The following is a 25,479-nucleotide window of genomic DNA, read 5'->3' as shown; positions in this document are numbered from 1 at the left end:
AAGCATAGACTACGCAACTCTTTCAAATGCTAGTACATACAATAGGAATAATGCAGAACATGGCTGAAGAGAAAGAAACCTGAAACACTGCTCCTATAATGATCCCCATGAGGAAATTGGGGACGATACTCGCAATGACCATCATCAAGCTCTCCATTATAGTAACGTTTGAGTAAAGGCACAATACGAAGAACAAATAATGCTCGAAGCTCGGGTGAAGATTAACCATAAAGTAACAGATACTTCCAGAGATGAAGGTTATCATAATGAGGAATGGCATTGCTGAGAGTATATTCCCTATTACAAATACAGTCACACCATAGTGGTCATTTAACCTCTCCCTTTGAAAACACTGCAAAAACCAAACAATCAAAATACGTTGGCGCCGCCTTGGCTGGTAAGTTAACTTGCAAGTCTTGATCACGACTTGCTGGAAATATGGATAGCAAAATCACACCGTCAGCACTAACAGGAAAGATAAACAATAATTTAAAAGAAACAGATTCTTAGAAACGAATTCGCCCCGATGTCTATAATCGCTGCAGTAGGCGGTCTGTCCCCCGAGGTTAACACGGTCGCTCCAAATTTCGTACACACGAAACTATAGTGGACTGCTGGTGGTATTGCACTCCTGATCGGAAAGCACACAGAGAATAACTTTAGAAAACACTTGGAGAGTGAATTATGAATGTTGAGAGTGAGTTGAGAAGCTGAATCCAGCTATCTATTTATAGGCTAGATATAGGGTTAAAATCATCCATAAAAAATCATGATTAAAACCCTTCATTGTAACAGCTGAAACGTCCAGATGAACCTGACTCAAAAAATAGTCCAGGTTCATTACATCATTATTCAGCTTTTATAACTCCTGAAATTAAATCATGTAACTCCTGATATTAACAGCTTGTCCCCTTTGTACAAAGCTGGAAATCAGTCCAGATACATCTTAATGTTTTGATTTACTTTAGGAAAAAATTGTTTAATTCCAGACAACTCATAAATCAACTGTTATCATTTGAATTTAAACAATCCTCAGCAGCCTATAAATATCAGGTGAAATCTTTCACATTTTTTCATTTGTTTCTTTCAAAGAGAAATTCCACAAGAATTTTCTCTAAAAAAATAGTATCCGAGTGGACATGTCGAAGAAACGTATTACCACGACCACGAGCTAAGCTGAGTCGTGCCGAGCCAAGACAGACGGTGACGGCGACGGCGGCGGTGCATAAGAGTTTCCCTTGTTCTCTTTCACTCAACAAGGAATTGGAGAATCCAAACTTTAAATACCTATTCCCAATAGTGTTTCCAATACTATGTGGGATTGAGAATTACCAACATTCTCCCACTAATGCGAAAGAATTCTTCTGAAACTCAAAAACAATCTTTCCAAAAGAGCAATAGCGAGATTAGTTGCTTAAGCACTAGTGAACGTATCTGGAACTAGTATATAGTGATGATGGGCAATCCTTCTCTTAGATAAGTGAAACTAGTCTTCAACTTTCTAAGATGGGGGTAAACTCATAACACACAACTAACCCCTTCATCCACCTGAGTTCTTGATGTGTAAGATATATATATACAAAAGTATATATTTGGCCATCTTAACTCAAGATTCTAGTAAGTGTGCTAGAAAAATGACCCAACATTTTTCATAGAAGGCGGCTAACCCTTCTCACTTACATAGGTTATTTTATCAAATTTATCTCAACATAAACCACCCTTAACAGGGATATGAAATAATTAAGAGCTTTTATAATAGTTCAACCTCACAAAGGGTATGGTGACTTTCTTCAAGTTCATTATTAATGAACCACCAAAAACTCTGGGATAAGAAGTCATTAAGAATAAATATTCAACCTCATTAATCGGTAAATTCAATAAGTCCTCACGTGAACCATCCAAATTCTTGGATTTGAATTTATTAAGAGTTTAACAAACTCAACCTTTCTATCGGTAAGTTCATTATTTTCTTCTCATTTAGGACTACCCACTCCCTCCGGGTTATGAACTTATTAAGAATAGATACTCAACCAAAATCGGCAAATTCATCAAGTCTTTCTCACTAAGACAACCCAAAGCCTGGGCTATGAATTTATTAAGAGCAATTAAGCTCATCCTAGGCATGCACATCATTCATCATAGGGATAGGTAGTAGAAATGTGCACTATAGGCCTTTCCATGATTTCGTTTGGCCATATGGAACTTAGATAACTAAGTTGGGTATCCACCATAAATTCCTCAACCAATGGGCTTTAGACTCATCCCCATCGACGAATCTAAGACCAACTTCCGACTTAACCCTTTGGTAAGTGGATCTACTAGGTTCCTTTCTGACTTCACATACTCTAAAGAGAGCACTTCATTCTTTATTAAGTGTCTAACTGATTCATGTCTTATGTGAATGTGTCTTTTCTTATCATTGTAATCTTGGTTCTTAGCCACACATATCGCAGCTTGTGAATCACACAACAATGAAACTGGATGAGTCGGTCTTCCCCACAACAGAATATCTGCTAACAAGCTTCTGAGCCACTCGGCTTCTTGCCCAGCTAGGTAAAGAGCTATAAACTCTAACTCCATGGTAGAACGAGCAATACAAGTCTGCTTTGATGATTTCCATGAGATTGTTGCTCCACCTAAAGTAAAAACATACCCGCTCATAGAGCTTACTTCATTATTATCAGAAACCTAGTTTGCATCACAATATCCTTCCAGTACCGCAGGAAAACCAGCAAACACAGGTTTCCAATCTAAAGTACCCTTAAGATACTTCAGTAAGCGTTCAAGAGCAATCCAATGTCCACCACTCGGGTTATGAGTATATCTTCTCAGTCTACTCACAACATAAGTAATATCAGGTCGAGTATAGTTCATTAAGAACATTAAGCTACTGATTAGTTTAGCATATTCTGTTTGGGAAATACTACTTACTTTATTTTTAACTAGATGTATGTTAGGGTCACAAGGAGTTCAGACAGGGATGACATCAAAACTGTCAAATTTCTTTAGCACTTTCTCTATATAATGTTCTTGACTTAAAGAAAATCCCTTTTCAGTTTTGGTAACTTTGACTCCTAAGATTACACCGACTTCTCCCAAATCTGTCATCTCAAACTTAGTGGACAAGAAACTTTTAACTTTGTTAATGGACTCAATGTTAGAACTGAAAATCAACATGTCATCAACATACAGACTTACGATGACACATTTAGTGTCAAACATCTTCGAATACACACAAGCATCCGAACCATTCTCAATAAATCCAAAACTAAGAATAGTTTTATGGAATTTCTCATACCACTGTTTAGGAGCCTGCTTAAGTCCATAAAGTGACTTTTTAAGTCTACAGACTTTTCCTTCCATACCAGGTGCTTCAAAACCTAGTAGCTGCTCCATGTAAATCTCCTCATCTAGATCCCCATTCAAGAAAGCAGTCTTAACATTCATTTGATGTACCTACAACTTATGAATAGAGGCTAGCGCAAATAATGCACGAATCGTTGAGATTTTCGTAATGGGGGAATATGTATCAAAGTAGTCTAAACTAAATCTTTGATTGAACCCTTTGATGACTAACCTTGCCTTGTACCACTGAATTGAACCATCTGGCCCCAGTTTCTTCCGGAAGACCCATTTGTTACAGATTTGTTTGAATCCATTAGGCAAGTCAACTAATTCCCAAGTATAATTAGACATTATCGATTCTAGTTCATCATTAATAGTGTTTTTCAAGAAACTAGCATCTATAGATCTTATAGCTTCTTCAAAAGTTTTAGGATCCTCATCTAACAGAAAAATTTGAGCTATAAGATCTGAAATGGAGTCTAAATCATTTATCTCATAAATAAAGGAAATAATAAAGTCTGGTCCAAAAGAGGTTTCAACTATTTGCCTTTTACTTTTTCTAGGCTCAAAAACAATTTGTTCAGAAGACCAAGCAGGATTACTAGAAGAAGTGGATGAAATATATTCTATTTGTGTTTCGATATTTATCATCGGTTCCTTTAAAGGAAAAATATTTTCGAAGAAAATAGTGGACAAAATAAACGCTTTCACACAACAGCAAATAAAAGAAATACTAAGAAAACAAAGACAAATAAGAAGACATGTTCTCCACTGTTATACAATCATGTTTTGTTATCATCAATTCATGGATTTTAAAGCAAAAAGACGCCCACTTTCTTCTGCCTTTTTTTTCCTACATAAATTGCGACACCAATTGCTCATCCACAATAATAATAACACCACTATCATAGAAACCAAGCAGTAAAAGAAAAGGAACTCGCTTATATTCATTTAACATGCAAAGAAAACAAAAGGAGGTTTCTTGGTAACAATGACGCCGACTGTGAACTGTGCAAGTCTTTCGGCGAAAAATGCAATCATTTAATTAATAAGCAGCGCACAAAATCCTACATCCTCTGACGTTACATAACAATGCTCGATTAAAGGGAGCCACCGTTCATTGATGGAAGGGTTGAGGTCGTCAATGAGCCACCGTCAATCCGTTAGTGTGTAGGGGTAGGGTTGTAAATTTGGAGTTAGGGTTTAGGATATAATTTGGAAATTTAAGATTAAGGTTAATAATTTAAAATTTTTGAATTTATTTTTTAGGGTAAAATATATAAATAGTCTCCAAACTTTTAGGTCATTTACATTTTAATCATTTAACTTTTGAAACTTTTAATACAGTCATCAAACTCTTAGTTTATTTTTATTTATTTCTCAGCCGTTTTCGATTAAATTTTGATAACGTGGCACTTAAGTACCATTAACCCAACCCCCTTCTTCTGACCTTCCGTTGACCCTCCTCAACCTCCTCGAACCCCTTAAGACAAAAAGCATTTCACTGTACGGTAAGTTTGGTCCCGCTAGCATAATCTCCCACACTCTCGGGTGTCCAAAGTGCTGGGCATTTCAACTTTCATTGATGATTTTATTCCTGGTTTCCAGACTTCTCATTTATTACTTGGGTTTTGTCGAAAGGGGAAAAATAACAAAAAATGGACCATATGATTGAAAATCTATTTAATATTGATGAGTGTCAGCATTTGAAGTATACCAGTTGATTTTCTTTCTGGGTTTTCATTGATATTGGTTTACAAATTATATTTTCAACTTGTTTTTTCAAGAAAACATTAAAGGTTTCATGCTAACTTCTACTACTAGGTGTGAGAATGGATGAGGCGTTTTGCTGTCTATCCAACTTGGGTTTTAGGATTCATTAAAGAATTTATTTCTTCTTTTGATGAGATCTATTTGTTAGCGTTAGTGTTTGATCTGTTTTCTTGGATTATCTCTCTATTTTGTCAGTTTATGAAAATAATTTAATTAGATCAAATCGTTTTCATCATGGAACTTATAGATCCATAGTGAATTCATTAGTTTCCTTTTATAGATCTGAGTGAAGGAAGCTTTAGATCTGAATTTTATCTGTTATTTCATTTGATTCATAAAATGGCCTCCCAGATGGTTGGATACACCCGCATGGGATACCTAAGAGAGAGCTTAAGCTAATAAGCTTGCTCTGGAATTTGTCTGGGATAAGAAGATCAGTGCCGAAGATTTGTAGAAGGTTGCTGCTGATCTCAGTTCATCCATCTGGAAACAGGTGTCTGATGCTGGGATCAAGTACATCCCCAAAAACACTTTCTCTTACTATGGCCAGGTGCTCGATGCCACATCGATGCTCGGAGTTGTTCCTCCTATATACAGCTGGAGCGGTGGCGAGATTGGATTCGACACTTGTTTCTCCATGGTATGCCTATGGAGAAGAAAAAAATAACCCGGAGAAGAAAGAGCGTTAAGAGGAGTTAAGTGTCATTTCAGTAAAAACTAACGAAAGATAAAAGTAAAGATAAAAATAAAAAATAAACTAAAATTTCTGATTATATTGTAAATTTCAAAGGTTGGATAATTAAAATACAAACATCCTAAAAATTCGGAGATTATATATATACTTTACTTATAATTCTATTTGATATTAAAATATTAATAAAAATATTACACATCATATAAAATAATAATAAAATAATACATGTTCTCGTGATAAAAAAATTAATATATAAAATTTAGTTATTAAATTAAAAAATTAATAAATAAAATAAAAGAGAATAAAATTCAATGATGATATGTATAATTTACCCTTATTAAATAATGAATACTAGTAATACAGAATGTAAACCAAACTAAAGCAGTTTGAAACTGGATTAGATCAAACCCAAGTCATAAACAAGTTTATCCCCTAGTTCCCACCATAGTCGAAGAGAGGAGATAGTGGGCTCAGTCCAAAAGTACAGTTTAACTTTAATTCAGAAACCCAAACTTATTTACAAGAATCAAGATGAATTTTCTTTCCTTATTTTGGTTCCGGATTGATTAATTTTCCAGTTTGATCAATAGAATCATTTGTTGGGTTTCCCGGACTTTGTTTCTCAATTTTCATATCGTATAAATTCAATTTCTTCATCAAACAACATGAAAAGGAAGAAGAAAGACAGTGGTAAGACAATGGATGATTCCTCCTCCGAGTTGGAGTTGCAGAAGAGCGGCGATTACTCTTTTGTTTGGGATCCTCAAACTCGTCTCTACTTCCATGCCAGGTACTTTTTATTTATTTATTTATTTATTTTACTTTTATTTTTTTAATTTAAAAATTTCAATTATTGATTCTTCCGAATGTCTTCTTGTTGGTAATGAAATTAATTGATATATTCAATAAATTAATTGTAGATTTTTTTTATTTTTTACTTTAGAAACTGCAATCCAATTGCAATATGTTACAACTTGGGCTTTGTTCCTCTCTCTCTCTCTCTCTCTCAATGTGTCATTTTGGCACCATACTTTTGCAGTAGTGGATTTTACCATGATCCTGATGCTGGATGGTACTATAGCAGTAGAGATGGTCTCTATTACGCATTTGAGAATGGTAATTATGTGCTTTTGGACAAGGTAGTTAAACTATTGCCGTCTTTTACTTTTGCTCCCTATTATCACGTTGATTGATCCTATGTTTGCCACTCCTTCCGGTTTAGATTATTGATTGAGAAATGCTTTTACAGGAAGGAACTATGGCTGATGATTCTGTTTTAAACGAGCAATATGCCTCTGCGTTTAATGGTCCCGTGTATCGCTCTTCAACTCTGGGCAATGAAGTAGATGCTTACAATACTGCCATCAATATTGCTGATGAATCTACTGATGCAGGTAATTCTTTTATGCGATATTATGCTGCGGAATGCTTGTATGATAGTTGAGTGAATAATTTTTTTCCTTGATCAGCACAATCTATGAATCTGAGTTATATATTCGTTATTGCAAAATGTCATCTTAGAAAATACGTTTTACTTATGTAAATAATGATCTATTGGTTGGATTCTCATTCACTCTAGTGCTTTAAATCAATTCATGGTACTTCTGATTACCAGGTTTGATAAAGGACACCAGTACTCAAGTGTTGGAACACCCACCGCCACCATCAGAATGGTATGCGGCTTCCGACATTTTGTATCCTATATCTTGGTTCAACAGTTGATTACATATTTTTCTTATGATGGTAACATCTGTCTTCAGGTTAGAAGACACACTTATTGATCTTTATCTTTCTGGTTATAAGTTGCCTGTCGATTCTGCTGCTGATGCAAATACTTCTTTAGAAACAGACGACAGCGAGAAGTTTATGTTTCCTTCTGATGGTCTGTCACATATATTTTTATTCTTTTTTCCCCTAGAAGTTTCTTTGTCCCTAAGATAACTGTTAAAAGTTTGTTATGTTCTGAAGGTGATGTGATGGTGTTTTGTTGAGGGGCAGGAAATGATGAAATGTACGAATTGGAAGAGGGTGAATGGATCCCTGAGGAAAACCATGGTTTCACTGATTCAAGTGAAGTGGTTCCATATGAAGGTCTTGTGACAATGTTGCTATTGTTAATCATTTGACTGATATCCTATTTGCTTGAAATAAACATCTGCTTCAGTTTTGCCTTCAAAGTTTACAACATAAAGGATACTTGTGGTACAAATTTCACAAGTCTAAATCAACACACTGGAAAATTTTCATTCAGGTGATACATGGGATGAAGAAAACTGGCGAGCCCAATACGGTCAAGTCACACATTGCGAAGAAGAGCCCATGCCAGAATTCCCAGTTGTCGATTTATGGGACTGGAGTATGGCAAGAAGACCAAAACAGGATGGAAAAAATCAGGTGGCCAGACTGATAGGTCGGCTGGTAAAACCATCAGCTAAAGTTCACCCTTCTGTGCCTTCTGGTGGCGGTTTATTGAAAACTGCTCCTATATGTGAAGTTCATCTTGACCTGGTACGAGTTAGAACAGGTATCTGCCACTTCTTTAGAACAACTTTTGAGAACCAAGAAAAGGGTGATTCTTGGTTTTTTATCTAGAGGAAGTAAGGGAAATATATCTTTTTTTCTAAAACAACTCTCTTTGCGAGATTTAGTGTTAATGATTCTATTTTGTATGTTTATCCCCCTCCCGCGTTACTTATTTCAGGACAAGTGTACAAATTGCGAACTCCAAGTCCGAGGTACTTGGCTTCCTTGTCGTCATATGATTCTTCTGATCCAACAAAAGACTGGGGCTTCCCTGATTTACTAGTCAATAAGAAAGCTTCCCTCCAGTTTAAATCGAGACAAAATCATAAATCAGAAGCAACTGGAGAGAAAGGCTTCAGAGATTTGTTTATATTGTCAGATCAGCCCTCTACATCTTTGAAGGTAGTGTTTGCTTCCAAGAAGTTAAAACTCCCCAAGTTCTTTAGCTGTCATTATGCATTTGAAGAATACAATTGGAAACAAGAAGTTAATAGGAAAGTATACAAAATTAACTGTGAAAGAATTTGTGACACAAGTGAAGTAGAATAGAGTATAATTAAGGGTGTAATTAAGCCGAGCCGAGCTTAAGCTATAAGAACCTTATGTTTTACTCAAAATATAAGACCTGGAGTTTGGCTTGAGCTCGATTCTCACTATTAAAACTTAAGCTCGACGTGAAATGAAAGTTGAATTCCTCAAACTCTCTCGATTGGGCTCAGTTAAGCTCATCTACATGTAAAAATTAGCTTGATTCTCTTGCTCAACTTCAAACTCAATTAGTGATGTGTGAACTTGTGTTTGAGTTCGAGTTTGAGATTTTTCAACATTATTTAAAAATAAAAAAGGTTGATTAGGTTCACACACTACTCGAGTCCATATTCTATTTGGGTTTACTCAATAGCTTGAGCATCTTGAACTTGACTAATAAAAATGATTGAATCAAAATTGATATATTTTTAGTCAAAATCAAGTAGCTTGTCAGCACGTCTAGTTTAGACCCCTAAGTAAGATGACATAAAGTAAACATTCCGAAGTTTCATGTGAAAATATCTACTCTTCATATGTACCTTTTTGCCTGATTTGTCCCTTCAGAAATTAATTTAATTCAAATATCGTTTATGTTGCCAAGCGAATGCCTAATGGTCATCACACACTAACATCTTTGCATCCAGATTGGAGGTTCAGTTTATATAATTATACCCCAGCTTAACTGTTCTTATCATTTTGTTTCACCCCCACACACATCCCCCCCACCCTAAAAAAAAAAAAGTAGAGCGGAGCTGATTTTTGCTCGTGTCTTACAACTCAAGTATATTGTCTGCCATTTTTTTACACGAGTTTGTGGGCTGATTCCTTTCACACTCTGCCTTTTCCCTGGTCCCTTGTTACAATTTTTTAGGGAAGCCATGTATATCGAGATAGAGCTGCTGAGAGAAGAACCTTGCATGGTGGCTTTGGTCTGGGTCCAGGGCAAAAAAGTGTGGAAACTGAACATGACAGTGATCCTACCTGTATAGAAGATGCCAAATCTGAAGCCTTGAACAAGTCTTTTGGGGAAGGCAGTTATGCCAGACGAATTCTAGAAGGCATGGGCTGGAAGGAGGTGAGTTTCTATCCAATTATATTTTGTTCGACTTTCACTTATATCTATGATATACCCAAGGTGTATGAAATCCTTCATCCTAGATGATTCTTATCAGATATGATTCTGCTACCAATTACTCATGTTGATTGGATGAAATGATTATTTAGACATCAGAGAAAATTGCTTTTGGAATTTAAATATAAAGCCATATAATTTTGAAATTTAAATTGCATGCAGGGGGAGGCTCTTGGTAGCACCAGAAAAGGCTTGACAGAACCATTACAGCCAACCGGGAACATTGGTAATGCTGGATTAGGATGGCCTCAAACAAGGCACGGGTGAGATTGCTAGCCACCATCAATTTTACTAATCTTTGGTTATTATTTTTGGTCTTGGACCTGTGGCGATAGATACGGTGTAGTTCCTCTTGTGTGGTCACTGTCAGTAAAGGCACCACGTCCAAAATCTTCAAAACTGGAAGAACGTCTCAATGGCGTTGAAAAATCCGTTAGCCTTTTTCTGCTGAGTACATAAATTCCTGAATCTTGTTTTAGGCAATAACAAAACAAGGCCTTATAATTTTAACCTATACCTTCTGAAATTTTCACGAGGCTTGCAATTGTTTAGTAGCTGCGAGTTAATGTTTATGGTGCGAAATCACTAAAACGGTTGCGGGTTGTTAATTTTATTTTGAGAAAGAGAAGGAAAAAATGAGAAATTTCTTCTTAATTTCATATAACACGCTGGATTACAATGAGTATTTATACAAGCTAGAGTAAGTATATCTGTCAAACACTTTCCTTTAGTTGGTGTAAAGATATCTCACATTCTCAACTTGTAGATCAGATTGTGTTAAGTTTTATCAACTGATTTGGTGAATATGTAACAAGAGTCTTTGTCATCCCCAAATCCTTCAACAAAATTGAACTCAAATGCCCACCGCGGGATCATTGTTATCGCTTCCACCTTGACTCAGATGTACACACCAGTTTCTGTTGGATCTCAACTGAACTGTACTCGAACCTATTACCTCCCTAACCTGAACACACACCTCTCATGCTGAACTAAGCCAAGCAGCCTTGAAACCCATAACCGAGACATCGATTGATGGCCCGACGCAAGAAAACGTACCAATCCTACACACTACAATTCCAACCATGTACTGTACCATCCTAAACTCAATTAGGCTTAGTGTGCAGACGATGTTACCATGACATAAATATTTTCCATTTTTCCCTTTAAATCTTTGTAATATGCAATCATCATAAATTAATGGGTAAATTACCTGTTTAGTACTTAAATTCTTAGTTCTTTTTCGTTTTAGTACATAAACTTTCAATTTTTTTTAAAATCATACCTAACTTTTAGTTTTTGTTTCGTTTTAGTACGTTGTCATTAAAAATTAATGGGTGGTGATTTGCACGTGGCACCTTTTTTATGAGTAAATTACATCATTCATCACTAAACTGTCTTCCCACTCCTATTTTGGTCACTAAAGTTTATTTTTTAATTTAATTACTTAACTTTCAAATTGCTCCTAATTTAATTATTCTAATTTTTAATTTTATTTTTTAATCATATATTAATAAGATAATAAAAATGTCATTTCATAAAATTTATTAATAAAATAAATTAGAGTGATTAAAATAGGAACAATTTGAAAGTTGAGTAGTTAAATTGAAAATTTTTAAACTTTAGTACCAAAATAGGATTGAAAGATAGTTGAGGGATGAATGATGTAATTTACCCATTAAAATGCACTGTCGTTAAGTTTTTAACAGCTGAGGTACTAAAATAAAAATAAAAACTAGGTACGACTTTAAAAAAATGAAAGTTTAGCTACTAAAATAGATTAAAACTAATAGTTTAGGTATTAAATGTGTAATTTATCCTAAATTAATTTATCAAGCTATAAAGTATTTTAAAATTGTTTCAAACTAGAGTTCCATTAGTAATAGTTCACAAAATTAATCCAAAAAATAATTAAATCTAAGTCTAAATAAAATTCACTTGAAAGCTCAAATCCCAAACTCAAATTTAGATATTTAATGAATAATTTATTTTAAAATTCAGGTTAAAAATAGACTTTAATTGCACGAATCAATCTACTTCAGTCGTTAAAGGGATGATTGTTATCTTTAGAGGTCTTGGGTTTGAGCACATCACCTGTCAGGCGTGTTCGAGCATTCGTTACCAAATATATTGGGAGTCTTTCGAACAAATATTACCTTACAATTACTCTTAGATTAATAAAAAAAATATTTGACTTTAATTTATTAATCTAAAACCAAATCATCAATTCTGATCAGAACAAAATTCAGCGTCTACAAGAATTACATAAATAAAAAAAATAGAACAGTAAGCTGAAAGTATTCATTCTTTTGATTAGAAGTAGCTTATAAATATCAGTATACATGCAAACATATATAAAGTTGGTAAAGAATTAAATGGGAATTGGTTCATAAACCAAATAGAGCATTTGATCATTGCTAATCATATTGGTATCAAGAATTTGAGCAGCATCCTGGGACAAAATGCACCAATAACCATCATTATCACATTCAAAATGCTCCTTAGCTTCCTTGATTAGTTCATCCATGCTCTGCGGCACCCATAGCACCACTCCCCGTCTTTTCTCGCCCTTTTCATGCCTTGGATCAAATGGGAATACTGTGCATTTTTTCTTCCACATCTCACCTGTTATTGCCAAAGTATTATTCACTAAAAAACTACACATCAAATCACATTTATAAATTTAAAAAATTATATGCGTGATGAATATAATCATCATAACTAATTTAACTAATTAAAATGTTGATTAAATTTACCAACAATCAGTTGATCTAATGAGATGAGACATTAGATCTGTTAATCAATGTTATGAGTTCAAATCTTGACAACATATAGGGCTACCCATGATAAATCTCTGCAATATTTTATATGGATAGATCGGAAATCAATGATTATACCTCAGAAAGTAGAGATTAGGTTATACCTCGAATTTGTTGCGGACAATCCAAGAACTCGGCCATTTGAGAGGTTCTTGCAGCTTCAAGCAATCCAATCAAATTCGTATTTCCACCTATGCGGGCTTCATCAATTGGAGTATTCCCCCATCTACAAACATGAGTTGACTTAACAAAACTTACAATTTACGGAAAATTTAGTGACATGAATGAGGATCTAAATGAGAAGAATGATTATGAATTATTTTATATCAATTCGGTCAAAGTTCGGTCAATACTTGAATTGAATCTTTTTAAGCTTGAACTTAACTTGAATTCTTAACGAGCTGAAACGAGCTACTTGATATCCAACTAGAAAAGCTCGCAAACAACTCAAAAAAAATAACATAATAAATTTTTAGAATTTTAAAATGAAATTATTATTAATATTAATATTTAAATGTTGTTATTATTGTTTTAAATACAACTAAGACTTTCATGAACTTAAAAGGTTTATGTTCGAGCTCGAGCCGAGTTTAAAAATTTTAAGTTCGCAAGCTTTCGAGTCGAGTTTCAATTCTTATTTGGAGTTCGAGCCGAACTTGACAATTTTAAGCTTGTGAGTTTTCAAGTCAAACTCAACAATACTCGAATTCGACTAGAGTCGTATACAATCCTAGACATGACCTTTAATCTTTAAAATAAGAGAACTACGCATTTAGTACTTAAACTATCAGTTTTAGTACGTTTTAGTACATAAACTTTCAAATTTTTTCCAAAATCATACATAACGTTTAGTTTTCATTTCATTTTAGTACCGCCGTTAAAAACTTAACGTGTTTAGTACCTAAACTATCATTTTTAGTCTATTTTAGCACCTAAACTTTCAATTTTTTCAAAACTTAACAATAAATTTTGAACGGTGGTTCTAAAATGAAACAAAAACTAAAGTTTTTAACGGCGGGTACTAAAATGAAACAAAAACGGACCAGAACTGATAGTTTAGGTACTAAACGCATAATTTACCTTAAAAACAAAAATTATCAATCTACAGATTATACCTGTCTTTTGAGAAAACGCTAGCGCCTGCTTCTACAAGTGATTTGGCCATAAAATACAGCCCTTCCGAGGCAGCAACATGAAGCGGTGTACGGCAGTCATAACTCTTGGCATTTGGATTAATGCCGGCAGCCAAAACGCGGTTTAGGAGATCCAAATCCCTTCTTGCAACCGTCATACAGAGAAAACAACCTTCATCGTCCATTGCTAGTAATGCTCCAGCTTGCACAAGTAAACAAGTAACTCTGTCATGCCCATGCTTGGTGGCTTCAAGTAAGGGAGTGTTCCCAAACTTATCTGATCGACATTAAACAAACTTCATTATCTGATTTCCCCTCAAATATGTACAATGTAACCGAATAAGATATTTAAGTGTCGGATAGTTTAGGTAAGTAGTACTCCTATGTAGGGCTGTCATAAAAGAAACTTACCCGATATGTTAATCTCCACTTTTTGTTCAATAAGAAAACCAGTAATGTCTTCATATCCTCTGGATGCAGCAATATGCTGTAAAAAGAGCCCTTAAAACCAACCTAAAACAAGGTTCATATTTGTTATATTAAAGATAAACAGAAACAAATAAATGAGCTTACATACCAAGGGTGATCTTCCATCATAGTCTGTCCTATTCGGATCAGCTCCAGCTCCAATAAGACGTTTCAACCGGTATAAGTCTCCGTTATAGGCAGCACAATTCAACCTTGCAGCTAGCTCCGATTCGAGCTTTCCGATATAGAGGGTAACGTCCGACTCCAGTATTTCATTTTGCATATTGGCATCTTTTCCCTGTATCAAAAGATTTATTTCAGTGGAGACACATTTGAATGTTTTTGCCTCCGAAAGATGCAGGAAAATAAGATTATGTTTTGTGTTGATTCACCTCTAGGAGGTTGTTCAAGATAATTCTTCCATCACAAAAGTATATCTCAATCATCTCCATGAATGATCGTTTATCGAGTCGTAAAACCCTAGACAACTCACCAACTCGGATTGTGTAAGGTTGAGGAGTGTTGCAAAGGAAAGAAACTTCACCAAAAGAGCTATAGGTTTGGAGATCCATGAAGGAATTCCCAGTTTCATCATTTTTGCCTCTCCCTACTTCCACCTGTGCATATTAGTAAATTGTCACCTGTGCTACCAGTATATAGACAGTCAAACAGAAGCTATCATAACTGGCAAAGGAAACGGATTCAATAAAGATGTTTACAATTTAATCATTCGATGTTTTATAAGGATAGTCGACTAGATATAAAAATATAGTTTATTTTAAGAACGTAACAGAAGGCAACAACATGGAGGTGGTGGAAGAAGATCTTACCAGTTTTCCATGGCAAACAATATAGAGTTGGTCCACTACATTTCCCTGTTCAATGATCACTTCCCCGGGGAGGAAAAACTCCTCATGGACTTTAATTGCCTAACAAACCAACATAAAATATCAATTTTGGTATGTTTTATTATCAATTTTTCTATCTTTTCAAAAGCAGACATAGCGTTAATTTTTTGTTTCAATTTTTATGGGTAAATTACGTCATTCATCACTCAATTATCTTTTCACTTCTATTTTGGTACTGAAGTTTAAAAATTTTCAATTTAACTGCTCAACTTTCAAATCGCTCCTATTTTAACCACTCTAATTTATTTTATTAATAATTTTTGTGACATGACATTTATTATTATTATTTTATTGTTATATAAATAAAAATAAAAAATAAAATTTGAAAGTTAGAGTGATTAAATTAGGAGTAATTTGAATGTTAAATAATTAAATTAAAAAATTTAAACTTTAGTGACCATAGTAGGAGTGAGAAGATAGTTGAGTGATGAGTGATGTAATTTACCCATTAAAAAGGTGCCGGTGCAAATCACCCGTTTAAGTTTTAACAATGAGGTACTAAAACGAAATAAAAACTAATCGTTAGGTATAATTTTGAAAAAATTGAAAGTCTAGGTACTAAAATAGACCGAAAGTGATACTTTAGGTCCTAAATGCATAATTTACCCTATATATTTTTTCTGAATAGTCAAAGTAGTATATTTTTATATTCCAACTTTGAACACAGAAGATACGTTGAAGAACAACCAGATGCCGTGTTTAACCGAGGTTAATCTTTACACGAAATGATAGTGAAAGGAAGTTCACATATCTAGGGCCCAAAATATGCTTAATGGCTATAAACAAGCTCCAAACCATCCAATTGTTTCTGATTGACCACATAGCTAAGTTCATTCTTTGAGCAGGGCATCTTTTGAAAATTGAAAGACAGTTCCATGACAAGTTCACATGAAAATAAAAGGATCTTTTGAAAATTAATTGGAAAACTACTCTAGAAAAAGGACTTACAATTTGCTTAATGAATCCTGTTGAGCAACCCTTGAACAGAAAAATTTGTTTGATGAATGGCTCATATAATTTCTGTGAGATCTGTCCGATAAGGGTTTATTAGGTAAAACATCAAGAATAAGCTTTACGGCAAACATGCCAATACGTACATACAAGAAGCACTTTTAAGCAGTTGGTTATAGAATTTGAGCTTCCTATGAACCGGAAAGACCATTAAAGATAAAGAAGTTCACCTTGGTGCGAATAGAAGCTGGAACATCTTGAAGAGCAGTTGCCTCGGTATAACTGCGATCATATGCTAATTTTAGGTGGCCCCTAACCTCCCTCCTTATTTGCTTGTCAAGATTATTTCTGTTCATGTATTTGATAAGGTCGGCCATTTTGTCCCTAAACCTCTCCGTCTTTGAACCTTTCACTATCAATGCTGCCATGTTACCAATGAGATAAGCACCAAGAATCATGTCAAAAGAAACATAAATCATCACAAATATCATTTCTCTGACGTTGACGGCATGTATGTCTCCATAGCCTGCAGAACCAAGAACATGGTCAACAAGGAGCATAGAGAATCTCGAGCCACTACCACTTCCCATGTTAGAAACAAAATATGTACTACTTGTTAAAAGTGTGTCCAAAACAGGATATAACAAATAATTAGCCTTCTTCAAAGTACATAAAAAACCAATATCACACTGAGAATCACATACATGAAATCTTCTTCAAAAGATAAACAGTTCCCTATGTCTCACCAAAGGGTGACTTGTATAGACAAGCACCATGTAGATGCAAGATTAAAATATAGGGTAAAGTACAAAAATGGTCCCCCGACTATATGGTGTTGCTTTATTTATTCCTTTGATTATTAGAAGTTACAAAATGGTTCCCCGACTATAGGACGTTACTTTGTTGAGTCCCCACTATTAAAAGTTACAAAATGGTCAACCGACTATTCATATATTCCAAATTTATCGTTTTTCATTAAAAATTTGATGGAAATCTGAGTTGGACGCCAACCTGTTGACTGGAATATGATAAAAAAATTGATCTCAAAATCTCAAATGACTATCATATCTCAATCAACATGTTAACGTCTAGCTTAGATGATGGTCACTTTTTTAATGAAAAATGAAAAATTTGGAACAAATAAATAGTTAAGTGACCATTTTATAACTTTTAATAGTCGGGGAATCAACAACCAACGTCCTATAGTCGGGGGCCATTCTGAAACTTTTAATAATCAAGGGACTCAACAAAGCAACACCCTATAATTGAGGACCATTTCTGTACTTTACCATAAAATATACTCAATGGTTACAAGATATTCAATATCCTAAGATGAAGAACCACTATAAATGGAATATGTTTCAACCGACTATTGTTTGCAGAACTGCATTAGAGTTGAGGAAATAATGAATAATACCTTACCTGATATAAAATATAAGAGAAGAAAACGTTGAAGTGAATCATTAGCACAATAAAGTAATAATATTAAGAAGGGTAATTTGTTTAGTAACTACACTATTAGTTTTTGTCTGTTTTAGTACTTAAACTTTTAATTTTTTCAAAATCATATCTAATGTGTAGTGTTTATTTCATTTTAGTACTTTTTGTTAAAAACTTAACTCGTTTAATACCTAAACTATCAGTTTTGATTTGTTTTAGTATCTAACTTTTATTTTTTAAAAAACTTAACGTTAAGTTTTTAACGGGTACTAAAATGAAACAAAAACTAAACTTTAGGTATCATTTTTAGTCCGTTTTAGTACCTAAACTTTCAAAAAAAAAAAATTAAAACTTAACGTTAAGTTTTTAACGTGTACTAAAATGAAATAAAAACTAAACTTTAGGTATAATTTTGAAAAAACTAAAAGTTTAAATACTTATATGGACTAAAACTGATTGTTGATGTTACTAATCGAGTAGTTTACCCTAATAAGAAATCATAATATTAGCAAAAGCAATTACAGTTTCTACAGTCACCCATAATCTCCCAACGGAAATCAAACAAAGGGAAGGGGGAAAAAACGTACCAACGGTTACCATGGTTACAACGGAGAAATAGAGAGATAATATATAACGCTTCCACAAATCAATCTCTCTGAAATTGGAATAACGATATTCACCCATCTGCAAACTTCCGATCCACGTGTATCCTTCCTTGGAAGGAGGAAGCGTTGTAGCAAGATAGTAAAAGATGCAACCAGCTGCATGAGTGCAATAATATTCAACAACAAGAAGCTTTACAATCCGGATGAAAAGGTAATTGATCCGAATGTCTTTCTCCATCTTCTCGAAGAATTCGGTCACTCGTAAAGCCCGACTTAGCCTAATCCACAGCATGTATCTGATACCCTCTTTTCTTCCACAAACCTTGTTAGAGTAAACAAATATAAGTAGACGATTACAAGTTTGCCTTTTGTAAATACCAACAAAGAGAAGAAGAAAAGGGTACCTTATAAATGGCATCCCAAGGCAAACATCCAAGGAAATCAACAATGAAACGGGATTTTAAGTACCTGTAGTGTTATTTGAATAGGAATGAAATGGTTTTTAGATAGGCTAAAATAGTTGAAGAGAATGAAAGAGATGGTTGACCTGAGGGCAATGAGGCGGCGATCGGAAACCAAGCGGTAGGAGTGAGTGTGGCGATAGGCGAGGAAGAAGCGGATGATGATGTCGAGGAGAAAGGCGAGTTGGCCGGCAATGTCTAAGAGGAAAAGATTCTCAGGGAGACCTCTGAAAAAACCAAATTCAAGGGGAGTGAAGAAGGAAGAGTACACTGCCCATATCAGTATGAAATGCGTCCACACCACGTACCACCTGTGTGCCAATCAGACATAAATGGTCTTGGATTATATCGGGTTGTTTTGTTGAGTTTCTCGATTATTAAAATTTACAAAATATCCACCAATTTTAGGGCATTACTTTGATAAATCTCCGATTATTTAAAAATGATTACTCAACTATTCATATATTTCAAACTCGTCTTTTTTATTAAAATGTAGACGACAATTTAAGTTGTACATTAATTTGTTGGTTGAGATATGATAATTGTTTAAGATTATGAGATCAGATTTTATCATATCCCAATTAGCAGGTTAACATCCAGCTCAGACTATCATTAATTTTTTAATATAAAATGACAAGTTTAGAACATATGAATAACCCGAGTGATTATTTTATAACTTTTAATAATCGGTGACTCAACAAAACAACACCACAAAGTTAAAGGATTATTTTTTAACTTTTAATAATCAGAGACTCAACAAATTGACATCCTATAGTCGGAGACCGTTTATATTCATAATTATTTAAAATTTTCATTATAAAAATATATTAAAAATTATCATATATTCTTATTTGATATGTAAAAAATGAAACATAAATGAACATCATGGTGATTTTTAAAATTAAAAATGTTACTGATATATTAGGTAATAATCATATATGTGATTAATTTCTACATAGGACTTTTGGTAGTCTGGCATTATTATGGTTGTCGTCGTCTAGGCCAACAAGGAATAATATTGTCACATTTTTAAAGCTAATCTGAACCTGTGATATTTATGTACCACAAAACAGCATGGATGGCCCAGCCATTAAAAATTGCTTAAATTGAGATAATAATAAATTAGTCTCTAATATTTATTAAAATAATCATTTTAATTATTACAATATTTTATTTTAAAGAAAAAATTTTAATGTTTGATTGGACAATTAATTTGGCTTTTATTATTTTTTAAAATATTTTGACAGTCAAAGTTTTATTTTAGGATAAAATACATTTATTTTAGAGCGTTAAGTATTTACTGATTAACAGTTTTCATCCACAGTTGAGTCTTTTACCTAAAATGAAATATTATGGTCAAAATGCTCCAATAATAATATGAGTCAAAATAATTATTTAATCAAACATTAGAGATTTTTTTATTAGGCCTATTATTAAATTGTTGAAGGTTAAATGCATTGTCGGTCCTTAAAGTGTATTATTTTTTATTTTTATAATTATTTATTTATTTATTAATTGATTGATTTAAATTAAATATAAATTACTTTCTTTGTTTACTTCTATTTTTATGATTATTTTCTTCTCCCAATCTACAAATTCCCAATAATTTATCTCCAGGAACCCTCTATTATTTTATATTTTAAACCAAAGTTTCTTGAAGAATAAAGAACAAATTTAGACCGTTACAATCATGTAATTGTTTGGCTTATGGATAGATTGAATATATGCAATTTAATAAATTTAATTATTATATAATATAATATTTAAAATTTATATATATAATAATAAGATTCAAAGTATAACTCTGAAGTATTTATTATCTAAACTCATATTATTCATGTAGATAAAGAATTAAAACTTGACCAATAAATATAATTTTAATTCTTACGCCAAAATTAATTGCAAATTAAATTATAAAATTGAAATACATAAACGTGTTATTGTTATTGTATTTTATTAGTTATTATCAATTACGACTGATTTTGAATTTAAAATATCTTATATGGTTTAGATTTTAAAATACTTAGTGTATAGAATTTTGAAACAATTAATGAATTAGAATGTTAAAATTAGTATCTATAATTTATAATTGGAGTAAGATGAATTAGTTTTGAATTCTAATTTTTTAATTGTTTTTTGTTGTCCTCCTGATTCCAATGTTTCGTCTTGATTAATCTGGATTGATCTGTGTCGCACACCTGACTTTTGGTGGGTGAGTCTCCTAGTAGGCAGAGATTTTCTGCATGCACAACGACTCGAACTCGAGATTTTGCTTAAGTGATAACAAGCGATACCTTTAAGTGGGTGAATTCTAATTTTTAATTAAAGATGTATGATGACTTACATGTTAAGTTGAGTAACATAAATGTAATGTATCCTTACACTTATACTTACTCATATTGATTTAGATATCTGAATAAAAAATAATATATTTAAATATAGGGTAAAGTATATAAATGGTCCCTTGACTATAGGATAATGCTTTATTGTGTTTCTTAACTATTAAAAGTTACAAAATGGTCTCTCGACTATAGGAGGTTGCTTTATTGAGTCTCTCGATTATTAGAAGTTACAAAATTATCATCTGACTATTAATTATGTTTCAAACTCGTCATTTTTCATTAAAATTTTGATGACAATCTGAGTTATACGTTAATCTGCTGACTGAAATATGATCAAATGACTATTATCTCAGTCAACATGTTAACGTCTAACTCAGGCGATCGTTAAATTTTTAACGAAAAGAACGAGTTTGAAACATTGAGAGAAACTGCTTTACAGTGATCGTTTTCAATATTCCAGACCTTCATCATCATCAAGGTCTTTGGCTTTTATTTGATGTTTACGGCGAAGTGGTAGATTATTTCATACCTATCAAAAGAAGTAAGGGAGGAAATATGTTCGGTTTTGTTCGTTTTTTCAGATTGGAGGATGCGAGAAAGGCTATCAAATGTGCTGACAAAACTAGTATTCAATGTAATGTAGTTAGAGTTTTTATGGCGATATTTAAACCTTGTGATGTTTTTTGGAGAAAGAAAATCTTAGGCCCAAATCCAGTTGTGGTCAAGAGTAGAGTGGAGGAAGATTGTCGTTTCGAGGTTCCCATTGTTGGGTTTGTTGATGAGGATAAGCTACTAACTCTTAAAGATAGTCTGGTAGGTTGGTGTAGAAAGTTTATGAAATGAAATAGTTGGTTGCTTTTATGCATAAGGAAGGAATTTTAGGTCTGAGAATTATGAGGTTAAGTGGTTTAGCAATCCTAATTATTTTTTAAGATGAAGCGAGTAGGGATTTTACACTAAAACATCAGAATGAAGCATTGCAGAACTGTTTTGAGAAAGTGGAAGTGTGGTCGGAGGACATCCAGTGCAGTAGCCGTCGGGCATGGCTATCGTGTAAAGGGATTCCATCTTTTGCGTGGAGTCATTCTACATTCAGAAAAATTATAGGAAAATGGGGCGAACTTATCTCCATTGAGGAAGGGACTTTAAATATCGGCTCGTTTGATAAGGAATTGCTTCAGATTATTATGAACTGTCAAGCCCGAGTGGATGGCTCTTTCGTTTTGCAAGTCGGGGATAGGTTTTTTTCAGTGTTTGTTTCTGAGTTTGAACCCTATTTCAATCCTGATTCCGTTTGGGAAGACTCGACTTTGATGGATATGGAAGTTGCCTCTCTGTGTTCCACGGTGGGGAAGACAGTAGGCATATCGTCAGTAAAGTCTCTTGAGAAAGAGGAAGATGGCCGAGCTCTCCTTGATGGGTTGATTGTTGAAGATGGTTCGTGGTCTCCAGTTGCAGTGGTAGCAGATGTCGATTGTCTCGATGATGTACAAGCCCATGCATATGTGTCCCAGTCAGTGCGTAATGGGGATGGTGAATGCGATTTTTTTGGCCAGAGAAATGGATATCTTAATGCTTTGGTGGATGGTAGTGGGGCGTTTATGGGAGATGCGATGGAGTTTTGCGTTGCTTTTGAAGGCCATTTGCATGAAGAATCCCAGATAGTGCGTTATGGGGAATCTGAGTTTGTCTCACTTTGTCAGAGGAGTGGATTTTCTAGTGCACTAGAGGTATGTAGTTCGGTGCATGCGGGTGATGAAGCAGATTGTCGGGCTATTCTAGGACTTAATGCACATGAATACGAAAGTGTGGGGCGTTTGGTTTTTGTCTCCAAGTCAATACTTAGTGGGGAACCAACGTGTAATTCATTGTGTCAGACGAACGGTTTAAATAATATTGTGGAGGAGGCTAGTGGGGCGCAAGCGGGTGATGTGGGGGAATCATGTGCAGCTTTGGAAGTCAAGGGGATCGCTGAGCAGCTTGGGTCTCCTGTTGGCATATCGAATAGGGCCTCAGATGTTAGCAGCGAGAGTTTGGTTTTACGCCAGCCCAAGGTTGGTTCCATCTATCTAAGTGATGAGATGATGACCAATAGAATTAATAGGAAACATATGAAATTTGGCTCTTTATTGGATATTCAAGAGAAAGTTCTTTCGAAAGTTGAGAAAAATAGAAGAGATCGAGCGTTGAAGAGATTAAATTTGTTGAAATCTGATCTTAATTCCTCTGAATTATCCGGTAATTCTTTATAAGATTCGGATTTGAAGAAAAGATGAGATGCTTATGTTGATAAGTGAGAAAATTCATCGATAGTTAGTCGTTGTTTTCCAATATTAGATTTTTTGGAGTTTGGTGTGTGGTTGTCGGGGACGGTCTTTTTAAAAATGTTGGGTTCTCCTTGTTTGCTAAAGCGTGATTGGCTCCATCATCCGTTCTTGAGTTGTTGCATTTGCAGTCTCGAGTCCCGCTAGATCATTATGTGGCTAGTGAAGTCCGAGGTTTTCTTTTTATGCTATATTTGTGGTGTTCTGCTTAGGCCCTTGGCGCAGGATTTTTTGTGTTTCTTTGTAGCAGGGCTAGCATTAGTCTGAGGGTCGGATTGGACTGCTTTATTGTTTGATGTAATTGAGAGCTCTTGCTTTCGTTTTATTCCACCTCATGGTACACTCTTTTTCCTCTAAATAGGTTTAGGGAGGTTTTTAATGAAGTTGGGGTGGTGTACCTTGTATATTTTCAATACAAAGTACCCATTTTACCAAAAAAAAAATAGTCGAATGATCATTTTATAACATTTTATAGTCGATAAATTTAATAAAGCATTATCCTATATTTTGGGAACCATTTGTTTATTTTACCCTTAAAATATTTGAACTTACCTATATTAAGAGATCTTAATCAAACTTTTTGAATATTAGAATTTGAATTGATATGGTATGATTCCAGTCGTTTTAGAGATGACTAAAATTGCAGGGATAAGGAAAGAAGAATGACGAAAACAAATATACGTTACCAGTCATCAGGATGAATGATGAATCCATGGGAACGAGAAGGTTCTGTGCTTCCACTAACCATATCCCTCCCAACCCCGCTCCAGCTCGAACTCGACTCGTTTTTCAACAATGATAAAGCCCTCTTCCACAACGGTCTTCTTGTCGACTCCTCCTCCTCCTCGAACCTCTCTTCGTCTTCCGACTCCTCGCCTCCTCGCCGCATCCTTAGATCCATCTTTGCCGATGAACATGATCAAAATAACGATTTCGGAATCAACAAACAACAACCAGAGTGATGAAGTAAGTACATATCCGCACAGAAATCAGGATTGAAGCTTTGACCAAAAAAATTGCATACCTTGTGGCTTGGACTAATCCTTGCTGCTGTGGTGTTTGAGTTCACGAACCGGAATTTAAAGCATTTGGCATTGAACAGAAAATCAGAATCATTTGAAGGCATTACCAACAGTAGGAATTACTGCAGAGAGAGAGAGGGAGGGAGGGAGGCATCTTAATTATTCAGTTGCGATTTACATTTGATTTGAGAAAGGATAAAATTAGAATTTTGAAAAGCAAGTTTGTGGTGACACAAAGAATAGCTCAACAGTATTTCAGAGAAAAGCAAATCTTTATCTTGTAATTAGTCTCTCGTTTGAATTAGATTTACCGCTTTGAGGAATATTACAAGGAAGGGAATTTAATTTTATTCATTATATCAAGTTTCATTAGCACCATCACCATATTTATTTTTTTGATTGTTTAGTCGGTAGTTACGTATAATCAGATCATCTCTTTTGACAAAAAGGTTGTTTGTCGATGTAATCAAAATTATATAACAAAACAACTTGCTAGATTATTCGGTTTGCTCTCCATTCCTTTATAAATTCGTCAAGCGTCTCATTCAACAGAAACAATGAGTTTGTATGAAAGTTATTTGGTTTTGATATTGGTTGTCGTTCTTTTAATTTTCTTCGTATTTTTAGGTTTATTATTTATTTTTGTATGAGTATTTTGGTGACTATTGTTTCTAAATTTATGTCTTTTTTCTGATGCGTTATAATTTTGATTCCTTCTATTATTAACAAAATTCATTTTTCATTGTTAAAAAATGGGTTAACTACATAGATGATAACTTATCTTTGTGTTTTGTCCACTTTTGATCAATACTTTTGATCATTGATTTCAAAAAACATAACATATGATCACATTTATTTTTATTTAATTAAGATATTGTCACTTTCATTTTTATTTAATTAAGATGTGGTCTCTCCAAAGTTAACAACCATTAACAACAATTAAATATTTTATATAATCACACATTTGGCCTATGTTATTTACATATTCTCTCAATTTAGTTATATTTTTAATAA

The 25,479-nt window shown here is 34.0% G+C and overlaps 2 protein-coding genes across 3 annotated transcripts; one reads left to right on the top strand and one right to left on the bottom strand.

Moving 5' to 3' along the window:
* The first annotated feature begins 6,267 nt into the window (after positions 1 to 6,267).
* LOC120178771 lies at positions 6,268 to 10,588 on the top strand. Of its 2 annotated transcripts, XM_039184567.1 has the most exons (11): positions 6,268 to 6,602; positions 6,852 to 6,951; positions 7,062 to 7,206; positions 7,428 to 7,485; positions 7,573 to 7,694; positions 7,811 to 7,903; positions 8,064 to 8,336; positions 8,514 to 8,737; positions 9,735 to 9,938; positions 10,158 to 10,266; positions 10,365 to 10,588. In XM_039184567.1, exons 1-10 carry the CDS (start codon positions 6,478 to 6,480, stop codon positions 10,260 to 10,262), a joined length of 1,449 nt encoding a protein of 482 aa, XP_039040498.1. In that variant the 5' UTR covers positions 6,268 to 6,477; the 3' UTR covers positions 10,263 to 10,266; positions 10,365 to 10,588. The 2 variants fall into 2 exon arrangements, with proteins under 2 accessions (XP_039040498.1, XP_039040497.1); XM_039184566.1 differs by lacking the exon at positions 10,365 to 10,588 and having other exon boundaries at positions 6,269 to 6,602; positions 10,158 to 10,357.
* Positions 10,589 to 12,363: 1,775 nt separating this feature from the next.
* On the bottom strand, positions 12,364 to 24,720 carry LOC120178783 (potassium channel SKOR-like). The gene is made up of 14 exons (XM_039184579.1): positions 24,468 to 24,720; positions 24,130 to 24,344; positions 18,864 to 19,088; positions 18,721 to 18,784; positions 18,299 to 18,638; positions 16,502 to 16,797; positions 16,269 to 16,349; positions 15,243 to 15,341; positions 14,805 to 15,029; positions 14,522 to 14,710; positions 14,356 to 14,431; positions 13,927 to 14,221; positions 12,916 to 13,037; positions 12,364 to 12,617 (listed from the first exon to the last, which is right to left on the bottom strand). Exons 1-14 carry the CDS (start codon positions 24,567 to 24,569, stop codon positions 12,364 to 12,366), a joined length of 2,583 nt encoding a protein of 860 aa, XP_039040510.1. The 5' UTR covers positions 24,570 to 24,720.
* Between the last annotated feature and the right edge of the window lie 759 nt (positions 24,721 to 25,479).

This window comes from Hibiscus syriacus, unplaced genomic scaffold (assembly GCF_006381635.1).
Source record: "Hibiscus syriacus cultivar Baekdansim isolate YM2019G1 unplaced genomic scaffold, ASM638163v2 tig00112382_pilon, whole genome shotgun sequence".
Classification (NCBI taxonomy): Eukaryota; Viridiplantae; Streptophyta; class Magnoliopsida; order Malvales; family Malvaceae; genus Hibiscus; species Hibiscus syriacus.
This window is presented reverse-complemented; position numbering and strand designations above follow the sequence as displayed.

Bases quoted from the DNA above. Each gene is read 5' to 3' on its own strand.
- LOC120178771 (XM_039184567.1), top strand. From the start codon at position 6,478: ATGAAAAGGAAGAAGAAAGACAGTGGTAAGACAATGGATGATTCCTCC. The intron at 7,207-7,427 runs GTAATTCTTTTA...TCTGATTACCAG, and splicing joins TGATGAATCTACTGATGCAG to GTTTGATAAAGGACACCAGT. The intron at 9,939-10,157 runs GTGAGTTTCTAT...AATTGCATGCAG, and splicing joins AAGGCATGGGCTGGAAGGAG to GGGGAGGCTCTTGGTAGCAC.
- LOC120178783 (XM_039184579.1), bottom strand. From the start codon at position 24,569: ATGCCTTCAAATGATTCTGATTTTCTGTTCAATGCCAAATGCTTTAAA. The intron at 18,639-18,720 runs GTACCCTTTTCT...TACTCTAACAAG, and splicing joins CTTGGGATGCCATTTATAAG to GTTTGTGGAAGAAAAGAGGG. The intron at 16,350-16,501 runs GTGAACTTCTTT...CTTATCGGACAG, and splicing joins CAGCTTCTATTCGCACCAAG to ATCTCACAGAAATTATATGA.